The sequence below is a fragment of the Hyperoodon ampullatus genome (genome assembly GCF_949752795.1).
Source record: "Hyperoodon ampullatus genome assembly, chromosome: 3".
NCBI lineage: Eukaryota > Metazoa > Chordata > Mammalia > Artiodactyla > Ziphiidae > Hyperoodon > Hyperoodon ampullatus.
In genome coordinates, this window is record NC_136916.1 from 130,617,253 (window position 1) to 130,635,603 (window position 18,351).

The 18,351-nt window shown below is 44.2% G+C and overlaps 1 protein-coding gene across 23 annotated transcripts in view; it reads right to left on the bottom strand.

Annotated features, from left to right (window-relative positions):
- Positions 1 to 17,037: 17,037 nt before the first annotated feature.
- Positions 17,038 to 18,351, bottom strand: part of TRIM9 (tripartite motif containing 9) — a gene marked incomplete at both ends in the record, with an annotated part of 101,401 nt that continues 100,087 nt past the window's right edge. For all 23 annotated transcript variants that reach the window (XM_079699430.1, XM_079699445.1, XM_079699442.1 and 20 more), the window contains one exon: positions 17,038 to 17,100. In XM_079699430.1, the coding sequence (XP_079555556.1) occupies positions 17,038 to 17,100 (63 nt within the window). The remainder of the gene's footprint in view (positions 17,101 to 18,351) is intronic.

Genomic DNA, 18,351 nt, shown 5'->3' on the forward strand with positions numbered 1-18,351 from the left:
CCACACACACCCAGGCGGAGGGTGGAAGGATGATGTTGACCCTCATGACTTAAGTCAACTAAAGCTTGGCTTCTGTCTACCTTTGCCCCAATTCTTTGCCGAGTTCTCTGCTCCAGCCCTTTCATGAATATGCAGGTACCCTTGGCTTAAAACATCCCCAGTTTTGCTGTTGAGGGAGACTCTGCTTTGGGAAGGATTCCGGGTGTTCTCCTTACTTGCTGCAAATAATAAATTATTCCTTCTCCCGATCTTTGGCTTGGTTGTGTCTTTTGGCTCGACACCCACCAAGAGGCGAACCCGGTTTTCAGGTAACAGCAGGTTGCTGGCAAACTTTTGTTTTACAGAGGTTTATTTGCTATGCTATTATTATTGCTATTCTATTATTTCTCACCTGGAATGGGTTCTACCACAAGCTTCGGAAGGGATCCTGGAGGGTCAGCACTCTTTTACTTCGGTTGTCCCACATCCCTGTTAGTCCTTGACATCCCCCGATCTAGGATCAGAAAAGAAACCCAGGGCACCCGCTTTGCTTTCATTTAGTTTTTGAGGAGTCAGGAATTCGGGCTTCTTGACTCTTAGACTCATGCTTGCCCTGTCAAAGCATCCTACTGCTCATCTGTACAGACAAGTTAGTGAGAATCAGAAGTTCTGAGCTGGACCTTCAGGCTGATTAGGTGGCAGGGGCTTTTACCTTTGGCCTCTTGTTTAACCGAAGGCGGGGTGGAGGGAGGAGAAAAGAGACAGGTGTGTCCTGTAAAATGAAGGGATAACTCACTGGGCTGGTTGCCTTGTTTACAGGAAACAAAGCAGTCTGTGTTACTCTGCAGTACAGGCTGATCTTTGCACCATTCACCTCCAGCGTTGGTGGTATTTATTTGTGTGTGTGCGTGTGTGTGTGTGTGTGTGTGTGTGTGTTTAAACATTGGCAAAGGCAAACACATTGTACTTTAGGATGTCAGAGGCTTTTTCTTTTTCAATAAGATGTGGTAGTAATCTATTATTTTAGAAACAGTCCATTGCCAGAATTGAATTTCCCCCAAAAAATCTTAGTGCAACTTTTAATGGACTTTACTGTTAATAATAAACCAAAGCTGATTATTTTGAGTTGATGTGGTGTGTGGGGGAGGATTACTTGACTCAGGCTAAATGCAGCTCTCACCATAAAAATAAAACTTCAGATCTCATAGGTCTGGCAAAAATATCCAGACCCCTTGTCCTCCCAATGTCAGGGCTTTAGACTCTAGGCCTTTGGGGCAGAGCCAGGACTGAGTTACAATATGCAGTGCCTGTAGTACTGATGACCTGCATAGGAAAGCATTTAGGAGGCACAAGGATGAGGGTCTGGCCAACTGGTTGAGGCCAGAAATACCCTGAATTAAAAGTGAGAGTGGAACAGCATCAAAATGGTTGATCTTACAGATAGAACAAACTAGTGGTTACCAGTGGAGAGAAGGAGGGGGGGAGGGGATTAAGATATACAAATTGCTAGGTATAAAATAAATAAGCAACGAGGGACTTCCCTGGTGGCACAGCGGTTAATAATCCGCCTGCCAATGCAAGGACACGGGTTCGAGCCCTGGTCCAGGAAGATCCCACATGCCACGGAGCAACAAAGCCCGTGTGCCACAACTACTGAGCCTGCGTTCTAGAGCCCGCAAGCCACAACTACTGAAGCCCAAGTGCCTAGAGCCCGTGCTTCGCAACAAGAGAAGCCACTGCAATGAGAAGCCCGCGCACCGCATCAAAGAGTAGCCCCTGCTCGCCGCAACTAGAGAAAGCCCGCTCACAGCAACAAAGACCCAACGCAGCCAAAAAAAAAAAAAAAAAAAAGCAACAAGGATATATTGTACAGCAGAGGGACTATAGCCATTCTTTTGTAATAACTTTAAATGGAGTATAATCTATAAAAATGTTGAATCACTATGTTGTACACCTGAAACTAATATTGCAAATCAACCATACTTAAATAAAAAATAAATTTAAAAAAAAAGTTGATCTTAAAATAACCAGGCCTCTATGGTAAAGTTTGAGGGGAGGCTGAAAGGGCAGGTCTCTTGACAAATTAGATGATAAAAAATGTGTTTCTAAAAGCAGTTTTGAATACCTCTAGAATGGTCACAGCATTAAACCAGTTTTGGGTCATTCACAGGTTGGTGTGAAATAGTTCAGCAGTTAGATGGAAAATAGGGTGGAGCAGTGAGATGAGGGGAAGCTAGGTCTGAGTAGATCTTACTCCCAGGGAGGCCTGAGCAGCAAAAGGCAAAAGAATTGTCTGGGTACTTGGATGGGGAGTGAGGAATTAGGGGGTGCAAAAGAAGAGATGGAAGACACCAAAGGCAAACTTGCTGCTTCTTAGTTTTGTTTAAGAAAATTTCAACTAGGTGGATCCTAGCCCCCCTATCTATTTAGATGGACTAAGTTCTTGTTGGAAACCCAGGATAATGATGAACTAATAAACACACTATTTGCTTGATTCTGTAGCCAGTTAGTAAACCTACACCCCTGAGTTGCACATCCCTCAAAGTGGAAAAACTGTGAATGGTAGACTGTCCAAACTACAGCATGAGGGGAGGGATCATCCAAGCCCATGTGAAAGGGGTGACTTAGGTGACTTAGGAGTGTGTCATAGATCTAGTCTTGAATGACAATGAATCACATTGTCAGATAGTCTTTTCACTTCTCTTCCAGTCTTTCTAGAAAGTACTTGGTGTTAGCAGGTCTTTAACACTGGTTAATCTATATTTTTTAACAGAGAGCAGGTCCAGACTCTACATCTTCTTCAGGTTTTAGCATCTAACAAGAATTTAATAACGTTGTCTTCCATTTATGGTAAATGATACTTCTCCAGTTAACACTTTGACATAAACTTCGCTTTTTAAATTTTAAGTTAAAGTGAATTTACTTAAAGAAAAGTTAGCATTTTGGTGGCACATGGGTTGGCCTAAAAGTGTACAAATGTAACTGAAGTTTGGGAAACACAGAGCTTATGGTCTCCCAGGTCCCTTTGAAATCTAACATCTGCTCATTCTGTACTGGTCTAGGACACTGAGGCCCAGAGAGGTTAAGTTACTTGACCAAGAAGATTACAATCTTTAAAAACCTTTCCTTCAGCCTCTCCCTGACTAGAAACACCCAAAACTGTGGTTCCCTGAAAAAGTGTCAGACTTAATGATGCTCACCTCTGTTTACACCAGCCTTGGCAAAGATGACCCCCCTGTTAATTCCTGTTTCTCAGCTGCGGCTTCCTCATGGCTGCTCTGATGAAATGGCCCTTGCGAATAGCTGAACAAACTGTGCAGACCTCACAAGACAAGTGTAAGTTGGCCACTGTCAGAAAAGAACTTGGGAAAGTGTGTCAGTCCGGGTCTTCAGAGAAGCAGATGCCAAGACAGGATTCAGCATGCAAGGATTTTGTTAGGGCAAATGCCTGTGGGAAAGAAAATGGGGAAGGAGCCAAGTTAGCCTGGTAGAGTGTCAGGCTATGATGCAAGTCTGACCCCCAGTGAAGAAGAGAGGGAGGGAACAATGGGAGGAAGCATCCCAGTCTGCCCTCAGTCCCAGGAAGATCCAGTAAGGCTACTGGCAATTCTGGCACCAAAGCCAACTGTCAGACAAGTCACCATGCTCTCTTAGCCATTGCTGGGAGCAACCTGGGGAGGCGTGGCCTTTTCACAAGCCCAGCAAGGACATCCGTGGCCCTTGGTCAGTTATGCTCCTTGCAGTTGGAGGTCTATGAGGCCCATTCTGGTAACCACCAGAAAGATATCAGATAACAAACATAGGTTAACAGCCACTATATTCCAAACTAGGGCTTACCGTGTTGGCACACCACTTTCAGATTCATCAAATCTGCAGCTAGCATTTTCCAAGGGCTCTGGCTAGGCTCTTAATGTGTGTTCCCTCATTTAATCCTCTTACCAGCTCTGTAGGGCAAGTTCTATTTTTCTTCCCATTTTGTAGATGAAGAAACCGAGGCTTGGAGAAGTTAAGTAGTTTGCTCAAGATCACTTAACAGGTTAAGAGGCTGAAGAGGTTTTCAAATATTTGCATATTGTTTTCTGGTTTGGGATCGGTTAAGTAAGCATGAATTCTCACTGCACTTTAGCTGACCTACTTACTCTGTCCCCTTAGTTTGTTTTATACTGTTCTCTGGCCTTTTTTTTTTTTTTTTTTTTTTGCAGTACGCGGGCCTCTGACTGTTGTGGCCTCTCCCATTGCGGAGCATGGGCTCCGGACGCGCAGGCTCAGCGGCCATGGCTTACGGGCCCAGCCGCTCCGCGGCATGTGGGATCTTCCCAGACTGGGGCATGAACCCGTGTCCCCTGCATCGGCAGGCGGACTCTCAACCACTGCGCCACCAGGGAAGCCCAGGATGGGATTATTATTTGAAATATTAGTCAGCAATTCCCTTATTCTCCTGGTGGTTTACTTTTCCCCATCTCCCTTGAGGAGCCACTCTAGCTTGTGCTCCTACTCGCTGAGGAAGGACGTAGCCTTCCTGGTTTGTAGCTGGTCTAGGTTAACATTTGGGAGATGCTGAATGAGAGCCAAGGGTCTGAGAAGACTCACAGGAGTGAGAAGCTATCACAGTGGGTGTGAGGGGAGTAGAGATGTCACTGATATTGGAGCAAGGAGCCTGGAGGGAGCCTGCCTCCCTGGGGAGGCAGCAGAAACCCCAGGGAGCAGCCTGGGTGTGGCCCTGCTTGCCTGGAAGATCCAGGGGAAGTAGCAGGACCCCAGGGAGGAGGCTGTCAGTAGTCAGGGGTTAGACACTGGTCACAGAGACTCCCCATCCCCAGGGAGGCGTGGGGCAGCCCTTGGGTGAAGACCGGATGCCAGAGGCTGACTCAGAAAATACCCAGGGGGAGACTTGTCAAGGCCTGGGCTTCCCACCCCCAATCCCCTGCCACTGGTGCTTGGAGTGAATGGGCCAATTAAGTGAGATCACATTTTCCCTTTCCTGGAGGAATGAGTGTTCCAATTAGAAATTCAAACTATATATAAAAAATAAAGCTGCATTTCGTACACACCTGAGTTTTCGTACTGTTTGTACCTGCTTTACCCTCTGGCATTATTACTAATGCAACAAGACTCATGTTTCAGAAAAAGTTTTCACCTTGTTATGGGAATGAATAACATTTATAGGAGATAAATTCTGGGAAAGTTTTGCAAAGAGATATGAACAAATCCTGACAGAGGAAGGTAAGTGAGAAGTGTGCTAAGCCTAGGGTTTCGGCAGATAATCAAGATGCAACAGGCACTAGAGACAGCCTCCCTGCCACCTTGTCTCAGGGCCTTTGTCGTGCTGACCATAGTTGGTCCACATTTTGACTTGTTCTTTGTGCGTAATAGATTTATTGCAGGGACTACCTATAAAACATATAGCTGCCATACAAATATTACTGTTCTTTAGAATTTTGTTCTCTTAAGGAGTAAACTGAAGGAATCACAAACACCAGGTTCTCAAATGCAAACACTAACTTCTCTGAGCTGTTAATCATCCATCTTTAAAGCTCTAACCAATAGGATGCTTGGATTTGAGGTAACATTTATCAGCTTAAAACATATTACAGAGAAAAAAATAGCTTCCTTTTCATTTAATTTTTTCAAGGATGAAGCCTGGGAGTCTGGATGATGTATTAAAAGCTGATCTCATGCACAAATGTCGGGCTTTTCTTTTTGCATTTCTGGTTGTTTGTGCTAGAGTTCATTCAGCATAGTTTCGCATAGCATAGCCTATCTCTGTTTTTCAAATTCAATGTTTTAATTTATTGATTTATTTCAAACATATTTGTTAAGAAACTACTATGTGTCCAGCCTTTTGCTGGGCACTTGGGATACATCAGTGAACCAAACTGATGACAGAGTAGCCAGACACATTGTTTCCCCAGTCCCTGGTTTCCTGGGAACTCACTCCCTCTCTTTATCTGCTTCCTCTCTCCCCTTTATACTTAAGTATATTGTGGGAGTGGTCATTGTACAACAAAGACTATAGAGGACTCCCCTTTATACTTAAGTATATTGTGGGAGTGGTCATTGTACAACAAAGACTATAGAGGACTCCCCTTTGGTCATGTTCCTGGTGAAAGAAGGAACTGGAAGAATGGACCAACTTGGAAAGTCAACAAATCAATCACTGAATGAGCACCCATTGTATGCAAGGAACTGTGCTCACTGCTAATGGTACAAAAAATACAGGCCACGGTCTCTGCCTTACCAAGAACTTTTAAACTAGGTTAAGGCACCACACTCACATGAAAATACAAGGCAGAATATGCTGAAGGAAGAAACAGTTAGCGCAGAACTTAAGTGCTCAGTTCACAGGAAAGAAAGAGCATCTTGTATTCGTCTTGAAGCCAAATGACAACAGCTGTTTCTCTTTCTTCTTGGAAGTGCTATTTCTTATATATCACAGTACATTTCCAGTTTAAGATGAAAACATGAAGTTTCACTCCACCCATAATTTTCATGACAAATCATCATTTTATATTTTTGAGATTTAAGTGTGAGAACTGCAGAGTCAAGCTTATACCAGCAGGTGGAGGAATTTGCTATTTGAACTCAACATCTCAGGCCATCGAGTGGTTCAGCAAAGGATGTGATTGCAATTTTAATTATTGCTTTATTTCTCTTTCTTTGTTCTAGATATTTATGCACCAAAACACTCTGAAAAAATTACCTATATTCTGATGAAAAAGAATGTATATATATATATGTGTGTGTGTGTGTGTGTGTGTGTGTAACTGAATCACTTTGCTGTACAGCAGAAATTAACACAACATTGTAAATCAACTGTACTTAAATAAAATAAATGAAAAACAAACAAACAAAAATTACCTGTATTCTGAAGAAGATGAATCAAAATTGATTATTTTCATCCCTCTAGCCAGAGCATAAAATAGATGGCACTTTCTCCCTTTCAAAATCTTAGATGTAGATGTATTGACATGTAAAGAAATAACTTATTCTCACACAGAACATTGAAGAAGTATTTTTTAAAAAGAAGATTTTAACATTTTGTGAAGAATCTTAACATTCTTTTTTTTTTACATTTTTTTTAAACATCTTTATGGAAGTATAATTGCTTTACATTGTTGTGTAAGTTTCTGCTGTATAGCAAAGTTAATCAGCTATAAGTATACATATATCCCCATATCCCCTCCCTCTTGCATCTCCCTCCCACCCTCCCTATCCCACCCCTCTAGGTGGTCACAAAGCACTGAGCTGATCTCCCTGTGCTATTCGGCTACTTCCCACTAGCTATCTATTTTACATTTGGTAATGTATATATGTCCATGCTACTCTCTCACTTCGTCCCAGCTTACCCTTCCCCCTCCCCGTGTCCTCAGGTCCATGCTCTACGTCTGCGTCTTTAAGAATCTTAACATTCTTATGCTAGATTTAGAACACACTCAGAGTTGGGTGTACTGGTGGCTTGGGCTCCCATATGAGTCAAGCATCTGAGTTTGCAGGTACTAAAGTAGCAGAGTAGAGGGATTGCTACACTGGTTTATCTGGGGTCTATCACAGGTTTTCAGGCCTGTCTGAGCACATCTGTGAACTGGTGAGACAGGCCTGAGTGACATCAATACACCCACGGGAGGTTGGAATCATGGGGAGAGAAGTCATGCCCTTTCCGTTGCTGGGGTGAGGGCATGTCCAGCTGTGGGAGGCTGGTGGAGGCTGAGGAGTTTCCTGGGCAAGAATTCACCCTAAGGGTAGAAGGAATCTGCTGATGAGCTTGAGCCAGCAAGAAACCTTAGTTGTCAGAGGGGAGCAGTAAGTCTGATTGGGGCACTGTAGCAGTTTCTCGATACCCCGGTCTAAATATCTAGACACATGATTTCCACGAGCACGTAGAAGGCCGTGCGTAAAAACTGGAAGAGTTTTCTCACTGAGCTTTATAAAAAATACTCAGATCCAAGAAACACTGTTTTAACATCCCACCTGAGCAGGTGAATCAGTCTCTTGTGCTTCACTCCTGCACAGCTTAGAAGGTCTGGAGGAAGCACTTGGCTCAACGGGCAGAGGAATTGCCAGCATGACTGGGAGCACAGGGAGGCTCCCAGAAATACATGACTTGGTGCACAGGGCGTGGAGGTTTGCTATGGAAAATGGGAGCAAGACCCAGACATTTGCGCTAGAGTTAAAGAGATTCCTCTGACTCAAAGACGCATAAAATCTGGAGAAATAGGCGTTACATATACACTGTTGGTCAGGTTCTTAGAGTTATTGAACATTTACTAAAAGAACCATAATAACTATGTCTGTTTTTGATGTATAAGCTCTTTGTAAAACCCTCCTTTTTGGTTAATATTTATTTTATTTTTTACAATTCTATCTATTTATTTATTTATTTGTGGCCACGCCACGCAGCGTGTGGGATCTTAGTTCCCTGACCAGGGATCAAACCCGTGCCCCTGCATTGGAAGCACAGAGGCTTAACCACTGGACTGCCAGGGAAGTCCCCATGAGTAGTATTTTTATAGCGGTAAAGTATACAGACAGGTGTATAAATCTTAAGTTTTTATCACAGTGAATTTTTACAAATGAATAACTTGTGCAAACTCCGCCAAGACTGAGGTACAGGATGTTATGAGCAGCTCGGAAGTCTCTCTTGTGCCCCTTCCCTGTCTCCCTCTCTAAGGGTAATCACTACCCTGATTTCCAATATTGCAAATTACTTTTGCCTGTTTTAAACTTTGCATAAATGGAATTAATTATACAGTGCATCTCTATTTTGCCTGACTTCTTTTACTCAACATTATGTCTGTATGTTTTGTGTTCTTGTCAAACTTCATAGCTTTTCATTGTTGTATAGTGTTCCGTTATATGAATGTAGCACAATTTTATCCCTTTTTTTAGTTACCCATTTTTTATTTATCCACTGTTGATGGACATTTTGGTTGTATCCAGTTTTTGGTAATTATGAACAAAGCTGCCATAAAGATATTGGTACATGTTTTTACTGCACATGGGTCCCCCATTTCTGTTGGGAATATAATTGCTAGATCTGATCTATAGTTTTAATTACATTTTTTTCTTCCTGTTGTGGAAAATGTAGTTTAGCTATAGATGTACAGTTCTCTTGCTGTAAAGGGACTAAAGTGATGAAGAAACTAAGTTCAACTACGAGGGGGGAAATAAAGAGTTGACATTACTCAGAGTAGCCGGGTACTGACAAATTGGGTACTTAATGTTGAATCCTTGCTGGTTATCATAAGTTATAATAAGTGGTAACAATGTAAACTGTTGTATGGCTGATGCCAAACTGAAAAACATTTAGGATCGTTTCCCACTGCTACCTAGAATGTGTTTAGGATTCCTCCTCCTACAAGCTAAGTTTTAATATTAACCTTAGGAAGATATGCTTGGAAAGTAATGAAAAATTTTTTAAAAATTGTTTCCATCCATCAGTGGAGATCGCGAAAAGTTGATTGCATCACTATAGTTTGTAGCATTTGCCACTGGAAGCTGAGAAACATCAGTGGATCTTCTGATTTTTTACTTTTAGTTTATCAGTTGACAAATCTGCTTTAAGTGTTGACCATTGTATTTTCCCAGTTTATTTATGAAGACTGAATGGAAGAGAACAACACTAAGTTTGGGTCCCAAAGGACAAATGCTTTGTGATGTGGGCCTCACCCAGAATGCCTGTGGCCAAAAATATCCCTGAGGTCAAAGTTATCCAGTGGATCTGGGCCCATCCCTGAAGATTCTGCATCTCATCTACAGGACCAACACTCAGATTTGTTGGAAAATAACATTTATTTCTACTTGTTTTTTAATTATAGAAATAGTATGTGTTTATTCTAGAAAATTTGGAAGGCATATAAAAATACAACAAAACTCTCATGTAATAGCATTTTCCTTTGTTAATATATTTCAGAGTATTTTCTTTCAGGTTTTAAATTATCCAATTTTTTTCTTTTTACATGACTCATTTATGTAACATGTTTTTGAAAGCTTCTTATATAGTAATGGCAAAACTGAATAAAACCAGAGATCCTGAGATCTCTTACAGGGTTTCCAAGACTTGAGCTTACCCAACAGAATCCGGAACAAGTCCAAGATCAGAGGCGATGGGGATTGGGGAGAGGGGCCTCTGCGAGACTGTGCAGAAAAGAGTTGACACAGCAGCCCTGAGACACCTGTTCTTAGCAAGCCCTGCTTGCAAGGTTGGCCCTTGTCTAGCATCTGGGAACTTGGATTTCAGGAGTTTTCCCACCATTCCCTAATGATAAGGACAGTTCACTGTGTCTAGACTGTGCAAACAATATGTTCATGCTGAACACCTGCTTCCTTCTGGGAGTCAAATTTTGACACGTGTTTGGCAGAGGGTCTCTATGTGGTCAGCCTCCAATAAAAAGCTCGACAATGAGGCCAGTGAACTTCCCTGGCAGACACACTTTGCAAGTATTGCCACACGGTGCCATGGGAGGAATTAGGTGCCCCCTGTGTGACTCCACTGGGAGAGGACTCTGGAAAGCTTCTGCCTGGTTTCCTCCAGGCTTTGCCCCATGCGCCTGTTCCCTTTGCTGGTTTCGTTTTGTATCCTTTCATTTCAATAAACTGTACCTGGGAGTATAACTACCTCTTAGTCCTGTGAGTCCTTCTAGCAAATCACTGAACATGAGGTTGGTCTTGGGGGACACCTGATACAGTGACCGCTCCCCCCCCCCGGGAAATTAAATTACCAGGTGAGTCATTACCTATACTTTTTTTTTTTGCGGTACGTGGGCCTCTCACTGTTGTGGCCTCTCCCATTGCGGAGCACAGGCTCTGGATGCACAGGCCCAGCGGCCATGGCTCATGGGCCCAGCCGCTCCTCGGCATGTGGGATCCTCCCAGACTGGGGCACGAACCTGTATCCCCTGCATCGGCAGGCAGACTCTCAACCACTGCGCCACCAGGGAAGCCCCTAGCAATGTATTCTTTAATTGTATGCAGAGCATTCTCATGGCAAGGACCAACAAGAGCTTAATCAAGAGGAATCCCAAAGAGGTGCTGTATTAGGCACGCAACATATTTTCTAACTCAGTCTTTACAATCACCCTATGGTGTAGGCATTATTATCTCCAGTTTATCACAAACTAAGGCTGATGGAGGTTAATTAACGTGTCTAAGCTTATATCTAATAAGTGGTTGATCTGGGCTGGGAAACTGGTTTTTGTGACTTTACAGCTCATGTTGAGGCAGATTTTCAGATGAGCAGGACCCAAAGAATAATTTTAAAAAATCGACTCTGTGACTCTTTATGCCATGAGAAAAAATTCCCAGCTCAGTTCTGAGTAGCTTAGAGGCAGCGATTTCTGTGTTCATTGCTTGGAAATTTCTATTAGGTAAAATTGGCTGTGGTCCCAGTTTCGACTGAGTTATAGAAGCTCTGTTGTTTTCTGAGCTAAATAAGTTGTGAGCGTTTAGTATCCTGAGATATAAAGTCAGTACTGAAGAGAACATCCCCCTTCACTGTTCATTCCCTGCAGAGATTGAAATTGACCCTCCTCACTTCCTACCATTTCTAAAACATTTGCTTTTGTAAACACACACTGCTCCCCCCCAAAACCACCCCCCTGCATCTCAGAAACTGAAGGCACAGACGTAAGCAGCATTCATTCATTCAAAACATGACGTAGATAGAACCTGTCCCTTTGCTTTGTTCACTTGGCTGCCAGCACGTGTCCCCTACCTTTCTGGAAACAGCACACAGACCGGATGCAGTAGTTGGGGTTCTAGGTCCTGACGTCAGCTAAGAGGCAGACACTGGACCGAAGCCAAGCCAGACACTGTCTTTCTGGAATCAAATCTTGAGCAGAGGGCTTCCCTGGTGGCGCAATAGTTGAGAGTCTGCCTGACGATACAGGGGACATGGGTTTGTGCCCCGGTCCGGGAAGATCCCACATGCCGTGGAGCGGCTGGGCCCGTGAGCCATGGCCGCTGAGCCTGCGCGTCCGGCAACGGGAGAGGCCACAACAGTGAGAAGCCCGCGTACCGCAAAAAAAAAAAAAAAAAATTGGGGAAAAAGGGCGAGAACACAAACCAAAATATTAGCCCTTTTAGGGCTTCCCTGGTGGTGCAGTGGTTGAGAGTCCACCTGCCGATGCAGGGGACATGGGTTTGTGCCCCAGTCCGGGAAGATCCCACATGCCGCAGAGCAAGTGGGCCCGTGAGCCATGGCTGCTGAGCCTGCGCATCCGGAGCCTGTGCTCCGCAATGGGAGAGGCCACAACAGTGAGAGGCCCGCGTACCCCCTCCCCCCCCCAAAAAATATATATAAGCCCTTTTAGATTTCACGTTGAATGTTTATTTCTACCTGGTGGGAGAAGGAAAAAAGATGTGAGCAAGATTCATACCCACCGGGGATATGTAAGAGCTATTTTGAATTGCTTCCTTAAAGGTAGCCAGGTTTTCTACTCTCTCCACCACTATGACCCTCAGGAAAGGGGCTGGTTAAAGTCCATGATAGGAAGGCCAAGGACAAAATGTAGAGGCAGTCTTCAACACACAGGAAGAGGAAGCAAACCAAAGCCCTTCCACTGACTAAGGGAATATGGGAAGAGCAAGAAAAGGTAGAGCCAGAAGGTCAGTGCCTCGGTCCTCGATACCGCTCCCTCTCTGCCTTAGGCTTTCTTTCAGAGGACAGGTTTGGGGAAATAGGAACAGACTATTAAGTAGTTTGATAGAGGCTGTAAGGAGAGTCCTGGTCATGTCCAACATGGCCCCTCACCCTTTAGAGTGTACAGCTCAGTGATTTTAAATATATTTACAAGGTTATGCCACTATCTAATTCTGTTTTATCTAATTCTGTACCTTCAGCTTTCCCTAGCACAGCTGGGGCAGAGTGGAGCTGATAATAAGTCCAAATGACCAGGCTGATGTTTCTGTGTATTTAATTAGGTGCTTCCACTGTTCATTCCTATTCGATACCCTCAATTCTGTATGTATCCCAAAAACTGGTTCTTCAGAGAAAGACACGATTTAAGTAGCCTCAGTTATGTGTGATGTATTATGTCAGACCCAAGGTTCCCTAAACACCAGTCTCGGTGGAAGTAGCTGGCTCATATAGTTGAAGAATATACGCAGATGTCTTTAGCATGTTCATATAACTTATAAGGTAGTGTGATCTAAGAACTTCTTTAATTACCATAGTTTCTTTGCTCCATAATCAGAAGTTCTGATTCAATGGCAAGCCCTCCTTTCTTATCAGTGAGTTGAATAGATGGGCAAAAGATGAATGCACACATTAGAGGCAGAAAAAGAGGATATCATTTCCAGAAAATAGGGTGATTTCTTGCAAATCACTTAGTCACTACTATGAGGAAATTCGAGGGGGATCAGAAGTTCTATTAACCTCAACACCACGGGAAGAGGAAAACATGGCTAAGGTGTTCCATTAGGTAGCAAAAGAAGAGAAGAAAACCAGAAGATGGGACCAATAGAGAAAGAAGAACAAAATATCAGGGTAGGTGGTGAGGAAAGAAGAGTGCAGAAACCTGGATGGACACAGAGCAGCAGCTCCTAACAACTGCCTGAGGTTCCACTCAGGTTATAACCTGGATCATATTGTTACTGAACCAGGCTTTTTAAAATAATTAATTTATTTATTTTTGGCTGCGTTGGATCTTTGTTGCTGCGCGTGGGCTTTCTCTAGTTGTGTCAAGCAGGGACTACTCTTTGCTGCGGTGCGCAGGCTTCTCATTGCGGTGGCTTCTCTTGTTGGGAAGCACTGGCTCCAGGTGCACGGGCTTCAGTAATTGTGGCACGGGGCTTCAGTAGTTGTGGCACATGGGCTTTAGTAGTTGTGGCGCACGGGCTCTAGAGCGCAGGCTCAGTAGTTGTGGTGCACGGGCTTAGTTGCTCCGCGGCATATGGGATTTTCCCGGACCAGGGCTCGAACCCGTGTCCCCTGCATCGGCAGGCGGATTCTTAACCACTGCACCACCACGGAAGCCCTGAAGCAGGTTTGTTTTGCCCATGGCACAGCGTACCAAAACGCTGGGATGCTGAGGTTTCAAGCAAAGCAAACAGAGGAGGGAACAAATCTCAAACCCGCATCCCCACCCAAGGCAAGGGGCTGGGGTATTTATGGGATAACTGCATAAGGAAGCGGGTTGGTCTGAGGTATGGGGCTCGTGGGGCGCGTGGGGGCCATGGGGAAAAGTGATTGGAAAAAGGTGCGGTAAATGTCCTTCTGCCCAGCTGTAACTAATTACAGGCCTCGGCGCCTTCAAAAGGTCACCGAGAGGACACTCACGCATGCCCAGTTGAGGGGTTGGTCATCCGATCCAGTCGTAATCATCTCAGCTGGAATTAGACACAGCTGACGCCAAGTTCCTGGAAAACCACTCCCGCAAACATCTTATAGTTTAGGCTGCGAGCCGAGTTCCAAAACAACCTAGATTAGGGAAGGCAGGTGAAATGGATTTAACCCGTGCTTTCGATATGCTTTTAGGTCATGTTTTCCTTTTAATATAAAACCAAGGCTGTTCATTTGAAAAGGCTAGTTGTTGTAATTATTTAAAAACAATCGTATTGCTTAGCCACTCCAAGAAGTGGTGAAGGAACCAGGTTAGAAAAAGTCAGTGACACTGTATCTTGCAGTACAAGTTTGTGGAGCTTCTAGGAGCAGGTTAAGGTAAGTCCCCAGTGTTTGGAGGCAGACCCTCAACAGCATCTCACTGTTAATGTTTCATACTAAGTTAAGATTCAGGAGGTCAGCACCACTAGGCGACAGTGCAAGGCTCCTGAGGAGATGGAATGAAGTGCAGGTGTTTTCCCGAGCTCTGTGGGACCTTCCAATGACACTTTGCCCTGACAAAGGGGAATTGTCGTCCCCAAAAGGCAAAAACTAAGAAATTCTAAAGACACATAGGATGTTCTCTCATAAAAATCATTTATTGGCACACCAGAAATATCCATCTGTTCTAGTACAGTAGCTGTATGCATCTATAACTGCAATTCTGTGTAAACTACGTGTTACCCGTCACTAGAAATCTAATTAGCAGGATGAATTTAATAAGGAACAAGAGTAACTATGAGTCTACAGCGGCCCAGCCATCGAGTCTCATTGGAGAATAAATCATATATCAAATTAGTGTTGGCCTGCAACAGAATGTTTCTGTAGCCAAGAAAAACCAAGGTGGACACAAATAGGATAGCACCCATTCAATAAATCAGATACACTTAACTAGAAAAACACCACAGCTGATAGAAATAATCTAAATAAATAAGCCCAAAAGTAAATTAGTAGCTATTTACATATATTACTTTTTGCCCAAACTTTGTTAGCTTTCCCATCCTACCTCTTCCCTTTTGTTATTCTTGTTTTTTTTTTTTTTTCATGGTGAATTTCTTGGCTCCCTGGCAAATATTTAGACAACTAACCAGAACCTCTTTCTAGGTGCTACATTTTCTAAAACTTCATGTCAAACAAAAGGATCTGAAGAGTAGCTTATATAAGTCTATCTCTACATGGAAGTAATAAGCTTATTCTTCTGCTATCCATCATAGCAATGACCTACAATTTCACTTCCTCCCAAGCATTATTTCAACAATTCCAGAAAGTTGGGTTGTGAATGGCAGCAGAGAGGATGGATTGTTCATTTGTAACAGGCACAGATAGTGAGTCTACACGGAGACAAGCGCTTTAATCCTGAGAATGTGAATGCTGTGAACTGCAACTTAAGATCCTCCGTTATGGACAATGAGTCCTCCTCCTTCTGGTCATTAATTTTTTTTCACATTTATTTTTAAGGCTTAGTATCATCGCAGTATTAACAAATAAGAATGCTGACATCATTTCTACCAAAAAAGGACTCTGTGGTGAATGGCAGCAGGTACCATAATTAAAATAGCACAGTTGAAAAGGCATTGAGTTGGTATGTTTCTGGTGCTATGGCCAGAATGTATGGATTTTTTTTTTTTTCGGTACGTGGGCCTCTCACTGTTGTGGCCTCTCCCGTTGCGGAGCACAGGCTCTGGACACACAGGCTCAGTGGCCATGGCTCACGGGCCCAGCCGCTCTGCGGCATGTGGGATCTTCCCGGACCGGGGCACGAACCCGTGTCCCCTGCCTCAGCAGGCGTACTCTCAACCACTGCGCCACCAGGGAAGCCCCAGAATGTATGGATTTTTAGCATCATTCTAGGGGATCTGAAAGATCTTACCAATGAGCCTGTTTGGCCCTTGTTTATTTCCTTCCTAGTACTAATAACCATTTGTAATAATTTTATTTTTGGTTTGTTCTCCTAGGACAATATAAGCTCCAGGAGGGCAGAGACCACACCTGTGTATTCACCACTCTGTCTCCATTGTCTAGAACAGTGCCAGGTCCAGAATCGGTTTTCAATTAAAAACTTGTACAAATCATGAAGTCCCCTGCCCTGCCTATATTTAGAGACCTTCCAATTTCATTCAGTGACCAGGGTTTCTGGCCTGTCCTAATGACCTAGCTGTCCTGTGAGCCTACCCCTTTGTCTTTGTGCAGTCGGGTTGCTGATATTTTTGTGCTTCAGTGGATAGTAAAACTTTTCATTGCTGAAAAGACTAGCTTTGCAGAGCTAACGCTGCACGAGAGGTCACAGGGCAAGAACATTCTAAACGGCAAGCCCCAAATTCAGCTCATTCTTCCTTACCTCTCCCTACTACCTACCTCTTTGACAGAAAGTTTAAGAAAAAAGTTATCAGGAGAATTTTCTCTTGGCAGTACCAGTTCAGTAAGTCACCAATGACATGATCAAAGGAGAAAGAAAAGATAACTCACCTACATACAAAAAATAATGTAAATAAAAGCAAAATCTGGCTGTGGAAACAAAGTGACATGGTGGGCTGTCTAGGTCTTCCGTTGGTTAGAATTGCTGAATGTGGAAGAGAAAGCAGGCTTTACAGCAGTAGAGAGGCTGGAGGGAAAGGGGCCCTGCGGGGTGTGAGGACCAGCATCTCTCTCCTCCTCCCTCTCCCTCCAGCTCTGGCTGAGCTCCTTGCTGTTGCTTGCAGGTGGAGGTAAGGACAGGCAGCTGGCGCCTCCACAGCACATCTTTAGGCTATTGATGCTCTGCTGGAGTAGCAGTCGGGGACTGGGAGCCCCGTGTGAAGCGTGACCTGTGGGAAGAGACTGTGAGTCCCGAAGGCACTGCAGGATCCCCCCCGCACCCCTTCCCCAGAGCACAGCGGGTCTGTTCCTCACTCAAAAGGGGATCTGTTCGGTTTTCTGTAACATCTATTCTAGCAGGCATTAAAGAGAATTCTAGTAGAGTTCAGCCTGTGCTAAGAACCTGGCCACCATGCTGGGCTCCCCACTCTTGGAGACACTTGATAATACGGTTCGCAGCCACTTGCTTCTTCAAAGGATTCTGGGGAGATTGTGTTCCTATGACTGAAGACACAGGCATTGATCTGAAGGTAGAAGCCTGTTGGCCACACGGCAGTGATCACTGCCATGTCCATGGACAGAACGGAGATGCGCAGACAACCCTTCCCCTATTATTTGTCCACTAGTTACTCCAATTAGGATAAGTCTTTCATTTAGGGATGGACTACATGATTGCCAGGTATGAATAAACGTGGGCACTTATTTAATATTTCACTGAATTTTGTCCGACCTCATACTTCAGCTGCACGGACCAGGCTAGAACCATTTCATGCACTGCTGTCTGTCATCTCTCCCCTTCTTGTCTTGTCCCTGTCTTCCCCAGCCCAAGAGTCTTTCTCTAAAGATACTCAGAACATCCTGGAAACCCCTAAAGAGCGTCGAGTACGATATTCTTTGCAAGGGAAACAGCTGAAAATGTGGAAAACTTTGAATGAGGGTTTTCTAAGACACACTTCTAGGAAAATCTATAGCTTTCTTTTGTCCAATGTAGAGGCTGCACTCTGATTGATTAGATTTCAGCCATCCAGAAAAACCCATCTAGTTGCAGCAAGACAGAAGAGCAGAGGTCACTGGCTTGCAATCAGTTCTACTGCACATACTGATAAACAACAATGGATTTTTAAAATAGCTCCCAAGACGTGGTTTTATATAGAGCAAAAATCACCAGCAGTGTTTTGATTCTCAAGCACTATCTATCCTATCGTAAGACAGCCATTTGCTGAATGAGGGTCACAGTTGATGATGAGTTCTAGCTCAGGACGGAAGTGAAAGTTCCCGTCCCGGCAGAGGCTGGCAGGGCACACCCTCCCGCATGGCTCTGATCTTCTCTCTCACAGCCCCTCATCTGCCCCAGTTGCCACCTCCTGGCCCTTCCTTGCTTAAGTGAGGCCCCTCGTGCCTTAGAAACTTTGTCCTGGCTGTTCCCTCTGCCTGGAAAGCCCCACACAGCTCACTCCCTCACCCCCTTCAAGGCTCAGCTC